At 44.3% G+C, this 8,611-nt stretch overlaps 1 protein-coding gene across 7 annotated transcripts in view; it reads right to left on the bottom strand.

The window, feature by feature from the left end:
* Positions 1 to 1,498: 1,498 nt before the first annotated feature.
* Positions 1,499 to 8,611, bottom strand: part of Bcor (BCL6 corepressor) — a 118,680-nt gene continuing 111,567 nt past the window's right edge. For all 7 annotated transcript variants that reach the window (XM_050160856.1, XM_050160855.1, XM_050160854.1 and 4 more), the window contains 5 exons: positions 6,886 to 7,052; positions 5,466 to 5,611; positions 4,106 to 4,183; positions 3,792 to 3,948; positions 1,499 to 2,664 (listed from right to left, as the gene is read on the bottom strand). In XM_050160856.1, the coding sequence (XP_050016813.1) occupies positions 2,370 to 2,664; positions 3,792 to 3,948; positions 4,106 to 4,183; positions 5,466 to 5,611; positions 6,886 to 7,052 (843 nt within the window). In that variant the 3' untranslated portion in view covers positions 1,499 to 2,369. The remainder of the gene's footprint in view (positions 2,665 to 3,791; positions 3,949 to 4,105; positions 4,184 to 5,465; positions 5,612 to 6,885; positions 7,053 to 8,611) is intronic.

Below are 8,611 nucleotides of genomic sequence, written 5' to 3'. Positions count from 1 at the left end.
TGCCTGTGTGTGCCCTGCTACAGACTTAGGGCTAGCTGTCTACAAAAGCATAAGTGTTAACAGTGGAGATTAGAGCCTGGAGACCAAGAACCTGGTCTGAGAACTCTTACTCCTGCTGGGCTGTCAAGGTTTCTTGGGCACTTTTAACAAACCAAGCTTGGAAATCCTGTTTATTTCCTGAACTCCAAGTCACCTGTGGCACCCTAAGATTCTTTTTCCTTTCCCTACATTCCTTATGAGCATGTCCCCAGTCACAGCAGCTCTTATCCCCATCATGTTGAGTACTTGCTCTGCCTTATAATGTAACAAAAGACATTTCAGTAGTACAATACTGTCTTATTTTGTGCTTTGATTATAGCCCACTGAGGATTAACATGCAAGAGTGCTATGTTCTGGGATAGAGATGTAGCTGTTGGTAGATGTTTGCCTTTGTTAGATTTGAGTCTACCATGAAACCTTGAGTCTGATCCCCAGCACCCCAGGACATCATGGTACTATAATCTCAGTACATAGGAAGTGGAGGCAAGAAGGCAAGTTCAAGGTCATTCTTGGGCTACATCACATCCATTCTCAAGCAACAGTCATCAATTAAAGTACCCAACAAGATAACAATAAAGAAAAAAGTACCGTGTTAGGAGAGAGGTAAGCCTGGAAACCCAACACTACAGTGCTGACTCGGAAGGACCACAGTAGTAAGTTTGCAACATCGGCTTATAGTCAAATTTGGTTTTTGTCTTGGTTCCTCTATTTTCATCCAATGTCTTTTTTTTTTTAAATTAAGCATTATTATGGTGAGTTTTTTGCTTCAGCAGGCAGCACTGGTGGGCTGGTCTCGCTTGCTAGCCAATTCTCCCTCCCACGCTTTGGCCCTCTCATCTACGGTTTAAGGAGACTCTAGTAATCAAATCTCATCCGTTTGGAGTTGGGAAGAATACTGTCGAAAAATGTGTGACAATTTGCTTTCGTGATTAGAAAAGTTCACCAAAATACAACGGACAGAAACCTTGCTTGCTGCCTTGTTTTCAATACACATTCTAAATTTCACTTGGCAATCATCTTCCTAACAAAAATTTCTCACTTCCAAGCATGCGTTGATTGTCTTACCCATCAGGCCATAGCTGAGAGTCGGGTGTGCCAGTACAGGTCTATAAACCCAGGATCTCAGGAGGGTTGAGGCAGGAGGACTGAATTTGAGCTCGGGACGAAAGTGAGCACTGTCTCAAAAAGAGGTGGGGGGGGGGGAGGCTCAATAGTAGTATAGTTGCTTAGCATGTGAGGCCTTGGGTTTGATCCTCAGTACCTCAAAAAAGGATCAGAGAGATAGATCTAAAAATCAGCGCTCAGAGTAGGATGATAGATCTAGATTCTCAGCAGTTCCCCTGAACTCTGTATTCTACCTTAGTTTACGGAAACAAAATTGGTTGCAAGTTGGAATCCATCACTAACAGTTAAAGGAAACTAGAATATTCTAGAAATACAAAGGATGTACTGCAATGTGCTCCTTTCCTCATCAGGTTTATTGCCTTTTAAGAAAATTTTTGTAAAATATAAATACAAAGGCAGAGAATTTACTTACAAAGTTAAAACACAGATCTCAAACATAAACACACAATTCAGAAAATTTTAGTTTTATGTACATTTTCAAGCAACCTCAACATATTATGTTAGTTCTCAATATTTTACAAGGTACAGAAAAAAATAGCTCAAAGTCTTCTTTAAATAAGAGCATAAAATGTTTAAACATATAAACAATCCGGTTTGATGTGTGAAAAGTAATTTCACAGCTTTTAAATTAGGATACAAAAGTTTCATACAATTAGTTGTTGTGTGTGGATATCGTTTGAATTTATATTACATACTACTGGATTGCCTCCAATAGCATTTACCTGGCATGAGCAGGTAGTCTGTAAACAAAACATAAAAGTACATTGCCACCAAGTGCCTTTGCCCAATCCACTCCCCCAAACCAACCACACAGTTCTGACCACATGCTGCGGTCATGGCCTACCACCAAAGCTTTGTATGAAATTATACAATAAAGTATGGGGCTCCTTTTTCTTTTTTTCTTTTGTTTTATTTTCTCCTTAGAAAAGAAAAATGTTCCAAGTAAAAACAAACATACATATCTCAAAGCATGTGTGCACTGAAAAATAAAGACATCTGAACAGGTTCATAAAAACTGACTTAAAAGTTTAGAAAGAAAACACAGACTTCTAGGTTCTTCTGACTGGAGTAACTTCTCTTATATAAAGAAGAGATATTTTAATATGTAATAGTGTCCTTTCTTTACAGAAATTGTTGTTATGACACATATGCACAAGGATTAACACTATAACACACTGTACACAGTGGCGGGCAGGGCGGGCGGCTCACCAGTAGCCCTCAGGGACTAGGGTGTCACTAGGGTGGAGCCACTCCACAGTGGAGCCCAGCAAAGTCTGGAGCTCATTGGTGAATTCTACCAGATCCAACAGTTCCTTGCTTTCAGAGTTGAAGGCTTCTAGGTCCTTGGGGCAGGAGAACAAAAGGCTTGCAGAGACCTGTCGGTAAAACTCTGCTTCTGCGATGGTGACAATTTCCATATTGGGAAAATTGCAGCGGAAAATCCGGGAGGACATTTTCAACCTCTTGAGCACATCTGAGAGCAGTAGCCAGTTTCGTGGCCTAGAAGATAAAAAGGGATGGGAGTTAGATTTCTGGAAAGGTACCTCTGCACCCTGACTAGCTGAGTACTAACCAGGGCCAGGGATCTTCTAGCCAACTCTTCTACCCTGTCCTACCACACGCCACCGCTGGTCTTTAAGATATGGAGAAGAACCACAGCCTAAGAATTTGGGACAGATCTGCTTTTATAAAGAGAGCATCTACTAGAATTTGCACAAGCTTCACTGTGCCCACTGCCATGGATGGAAACAAATGGGGATAGTCTTGCACACCTAAAACTTGCATCATGCTTCTCCAGTGGACCCTGTACTCAGTGAGGAAAACCAGGCCTATATTCCAACCTCTTTGACCTCTCTGATCACTAAACATAGAAGGCTACCTCTCCTCCCCGTTCCCAGTTCTAGCCCCATCCTTCAGTTATCTGGGTAGGGACACCTTTGAGAAGGGATGCTTAGTAAGTCTTTTGAGCCTGACACAATTTAGAATTTCTGTCACTGTTAGTAATGGCATATGTGTTTATACCTTCAGAGCAGAGGAGGACATTACTCATTAAACACCTTTGTTAACACAAAGCACAGCAGCTTCTTGACATGGACACCCCAAAGGACTGATTATTAAGGTGCAGTGGCACACCCATAGGGAAAACATGGGATCTAACCAAATCTGATGACACATTAAGGACTCCAAGTGTCCTAGATAATTGTCCTATTCTTAGGTGAGGAGGTAGTTTATCACTATAGTCCAATTATATCTCAAGTGCCTGGGGGAGACCGTAGGCTGACTCTTTGGGGGATGGGATGACAGCTGCTAGGGGAAGACTCATTTCTTCACTGTTGGCTGCTCTACTATCCAAGATGGCGGCCTTTCTGTGGCATTTCAGTTCCCGGCTTCAATGCCCACTGGCCCCAAGAATGACTTGAAAAGATACACTTACTCACGAGGGCAGTTTGAACCATGTTATAGGTAAGCTCTACCTCCACTGGGCATAAATAACTGATCTGGAACCCTTAGCCAAGGTCTGAGGACAGCTAAGAAGCCACCCACCATTCACCCACCTTCATCTGCCTAATGGGACAAACTGCTTTTCAAGCAGCTTGGTAGTTTGTTCCACAGAGAGCCATGCTTACCCCTGAGCGACAGACACTTGGACATTATAACACGGCAAGAGAGAGTTTTCCGAAAACTCAAATTCAAACAAATCGCTGTAGGCATCCTCCTCCTCATCTTGGTCTTCCGGCCCTGGGGGGTTAGCCAAAACGTCATACCCACTTTCATCGTCTGGTTCTAGTGGAAGGCCAAGGAGAGAGAGAGGCAGCAATTAGCTGTAGATTATTAGCTGGCTGTGGTGACAGCCAGAGCAACCAAATCATTGTGCCAGTGCCCATCCCCTGCCTCCCTCACCCAGAGCAGGCAACAACATTCTCACTGGAGCACGGCTTACCACACACACAGCTGCCATAGAAATCCCAAGTGCCACTGGAGTCATCGTCACTGCGACCCTGTAGGTCATTTAAGTAATCTGCAGAGAGAGGGGGCGACAGAAGATAAAATATACTGGCAAGTTCTGTGGGGTATCACACAACTATAATCTCAGAACTCATGAGACGGAGGCAAGAGGATTCTAACTTTGAGGCCAGCTTGGGCCATACAATGGGATCCAGTCCCCACACAAAACACAATCCTATCTGACAAGAACAAATGTTAAAGCAGTTAGGATGCCTTTTCCCTAGAAACTCGTAATAGGCTGGTTCATGACTGTGCCTGCAAGTCACCTCTCAGTTTTTAGAAGCCCTCTGTAGTTCCTGACTTGCTGAGGGACAGGCTACCCTGGCTTACCAAAATGAGAGAAAAGAAGCTTGGGAGGCTTATAAAACTGAGGAAGAATTGTATTTTTCTAACTTGTCTCCAATTGACCAGACAACTCTTTGAGTAAGCACAACTTAAGGTGGGCATGGATGGATCGTGAGCCAGCTGAAGGAACTCTTTGGCAGTGTCTGATGAGGAGCTTAACCACAAGGGTCCGACAGTCACTAAACTGAGCTTGTTTTCAGGATCTTATAACACCGGGGGCTTAAAAGATGGGTTTATCCTAAGACCAAACACCACAGTGCAAAACTGCATGCCTGGGAGCTTGGGTAATTTCAGAGACTTGCTATGTAAACCCATGGGTCATACTTAGGTGAAAAATGGATTTGTAGAAAATGAAACCAACTATGTTAAAAAACAAAACAAAAACCAAAAAACAACCAAACAAACAAAAAAATAAAGCCAGGCATGGTGGAGCACGCCTGTAATCCCAGCACTCAGGAAGCAGAGGCAAGCAGATCTCCTATGATGTTGAGGCCAGCCTGGTCTACAGAGCAAGTTCCAGGACAGTTACAGTCTGTTACAGAGAAACTGTCTCAAAAAAGCAAAAACCAAATCAAAACAACAAGAACAAACAGAAAACTTTAAATATATTATGGCGAAGAAGCCAAGTGGCTTCACTACAATAGGATTTCCCCATAGGAAAACCTTTGCTTTCGGTCTAGTCACACCCAAATCTAAAATATGCAGTTGCCATCTCTGCCCTTTGGTGAAGCCCAGGGTTTCATACTTGCTAAGTGTTCAACTACACGCACACACGCACCAGGCCCAACCTAACTCTCCCCCCCCATGCCCTCCAGAATAGCCTTTGATAAGTCAATCAGACTGGCCTTACACATTCTTATTTTCTCAGAGTACCTAAGACTGGAGCTGAGTGCCATATGCCCAGGTGAATTGAACTTTTGAATAAGATCATCCATTGAACTCCATCATACCTGTTAAAAACTTCTCCATAAGTTCACTGTGGGTCATCTTCATGATGGTTCTACCTGAGTACGTGGCCAAAGTGGGGTCAGCACCATAGGAAAGAAGCAACCGGACAATTTCTAAGTGGTCATTTTCCACAGCATCATGCAGAGGCCTGGAAAGAGACACACAGTGGCATTAAGCTTGTGCACGGCATACTTGTCTGATCTAGAAGCAGGGAAAACAGAATACATGCACGCCTCCTACAGTGAGCATCCTGGGTGCTACATACAGAAGAAAACCAAGGCACAGTGACGGGAGCAAAGTCTAAACAAGCAACTGTTATGGATAGCTAACCCTCAAAAGGGCCAGGGACGGGACTACCTCAGGGTCAGTTCTCAAGTATACACCTATTTTATCCTTAGGCCTAAGGAAGACCTTAAATCTATGATGAAAATATCTTCAGTAAAATGAGGTACAGACAGGAAAATTTCCACCACTGTAGAAGCCAGTGCAACAAGCAATCGCTATACAAAAACAAAACAAAACAAAAAAAAACCCAAAGCAACAAAAAGCCACTCACCTTTGCTATTAGCAGAATTTGCTAAGAGAAGCATTCTCTAAGTCCTGCTCTAGCACTATCTGTCCGGAAGCCAAGTGCCTGGCAGTGGCATATTCTCAGGAGGGCACATACCATCCCCAGGCCCCTGAGCTAATGCTATTATCAAAGTATGACACTCAGGAGGCAAAGGCAGGTAGAACTCTGAGATTTTAAGGCCAGCCCAGTCTAAATATCAAGTTTCAGAACAGCCAGGACTATCTAAGAGTGACCTGGTCTCAAAAGAAGAAAGCGTGAAAGATCCACAGGTTACCCTTTGGGGAACCAGGGTCCTGAATCCCAGAGTGCTCCGTCACAATGTCAGCAAGATGCCTGTGCTGACTCAGATGTGGGTCTTATTAATCAAACAGAGGTCAAGGACAAGGTGACTATTAGGGCCAGGATGGATGTGGGTGATGACCGAAGAACCAGTGGAAGGAGGCATAGATGGCCTTCAGTCTGTCCCAAGGGTGTTTCAGCTCACAAATACTTTGAATGATGACTTCACAGATGGCAATGAACAGCTCAAGGATCTATAAGTATTTGTCTCCCTAACTCATGGAGGGCCATGGCCTTCTGGTAGGCTTTGGTCTATGGGAGAACTACAGAACTGGTCAAGACTGGGAGGTTTTCATCACCTACCAGAAAAATCTGTTCAATTCAGTTCTAGGCTGCAATCAATGCAGGTGCAATTTGCTCTCCATCTTTCCCCCCTGGGGTTTCTGCATTCCCTGAGAGCTACTGTCTGCTTGACAGCAATGCCAGGAAGCTGGGGTTTCTGCATTCCCTGAGAGCTACTGTCTGCTTGACAGCAATGCCAGGAAGCAGGAAGAACAAGATACACCACTGACCTGGTTCCATCCTGGGCACTGCAGTTGACATCAGCGCCATATTCAAGGAGGTGGCGAACGATGTTGAGCCACCCCCTGGCACAAGCTTCATGTAGTGCACAGTAACCAGCATTGTCACGATGATTCACGTCACAGATCTTGTTCTCCAGGCAGTATAAGACCACTTCCTGTGGGGAGGGAGCGAGAAATACCATCCGATCACCACAGTCACCTCATAAGGAAGACTTCTTCATAGTTCTAAGACTATAAGCTGAGGCCTGAGAACCCACTGTGGTTTGGGTGGTGCCTGAATGTTTATTGAGGGGCCTACAGCTGGACAGCCCCAATCAAATGTGTTTTACCTTCTCCCAAGACTCCATAGGCTGTTTATGACCCAAAACACTTGTCTCATTACTGAGGGAGTATGCGGAGACTCAGCTGCAGAGACTTCAAAAGGGCTCACTGTAATTCCCAACACTCAGAAGGTTGAGGCCAGAGAACCAACATGAGGTTGAGGTCAGACTAGGATATAGAGTGAGATCTTGTCTCACCAAAACAAGTCCGAGGGCACATTCATCTGTACTATGGCATTTATGCTCCACCAGGGTCACTACAGATAGTAAACAGCCAAGTTTAGATAAAAGCAAGGATGATCAAAGTGAAGCAAAATGGAAGAGCGCCATAACACCCTGCAACTCAGAGCAGGTGAGGCAGATGGCATCCCTGTGTGCAGACAGAAGGCAGAGCTCTAAGGGGACTCTTGCCAGCTATCTTAGCCCTCACCAGGAGATGAAGCCAAGGGAGGTGGCATACACTTGTAATTCCAGCATTCAAAGGACTGAGGCAGGAGGATGACTTAAGTTTGAGACCAGCCTTGATGGTAAGCCCGCGATACAAAAAGCAAAATGCACTCTTAAAAACAAGAAGCTGGGTGGTGGCAGCGGCAAAAACCTTTAGTCCCAGCACTCAGGAGAGGCAGAGGTAATTGAATCTCTGTTGAATTCCAGGCTAGCCTGGACTACAAAGTGAGTTCCAAGACAGCCAGTACTGTTACAAAGAGAAACCTTACCTCAAAATACCACCAACCAACCAACCCACCAGTCAACCAGCCCAAACAGACAGGTGGAAAAGAGACATAAAATGGATTGGCACAGCAGTAAGTAGCTCAGCAGTAGAGCCTTGGCATGGGTTCCATTCGTACCACACACATGGACACATGGACACCAGGGCCTCAAATAACCCCACCTCTCCTCCCTTTTCCCTCTACTAAAGACTGAATCCATGCAATACATGCTTATTTACTTAAGTCAATGACAGGAATCAGATAGATCACATACTAGAACAAAACAGAACAAGTGTGCCCCTCCCTCAGCAGAAGGCATTCAGTGTCAACAGTCTGCATCAGAATCACTATTGTTAATCTCACTTCTTTAGCATGTTAAAATATTACCATGAACCACTCCTAGTAAGCACAGCAGTAATTTACCCAATGTCTTATTACCATGATTAAGCAAGTTTTCAAACACATTGAACAGTATCTGTCACCAGGAAACAGGTTACACTATCTTCTCCTAAGACACACCAAGCAAATTGTCACTAACTTCTAAGAATGGGGCTAGACAACGCAGGGTGGCCTACCATTTGTGACACTGGAGAACTCGTCTGCTAGATATAAAATATGGGTGGCTTCTTCTGGCGTGCCAGAAGAAGTTCATAGACGTGAAGTGGGTTGTGAAAAATCTCTAAC

This window comes from Alexandromys fortis, unplaced genomic scaffold, assembly GCF_014885135.2.
Source record: "Alexandromys fortis isolate MF-2015 unplaced genomic scaffold, M_Fortis_MF-2015_v1.1 scaffold_83, whole genome shotgun sequence".
Lineage (NCBI taxonomy): Eukaryota > Metazoa > Chordata > Mammalia > Rodentia > Cricetidae > Alexandromys > Alexandromys fortis.
Note: the sequence above shows the minus strand (reverse complement) of the source record. Positions and strands in the feature narration are given on the sequence as shown.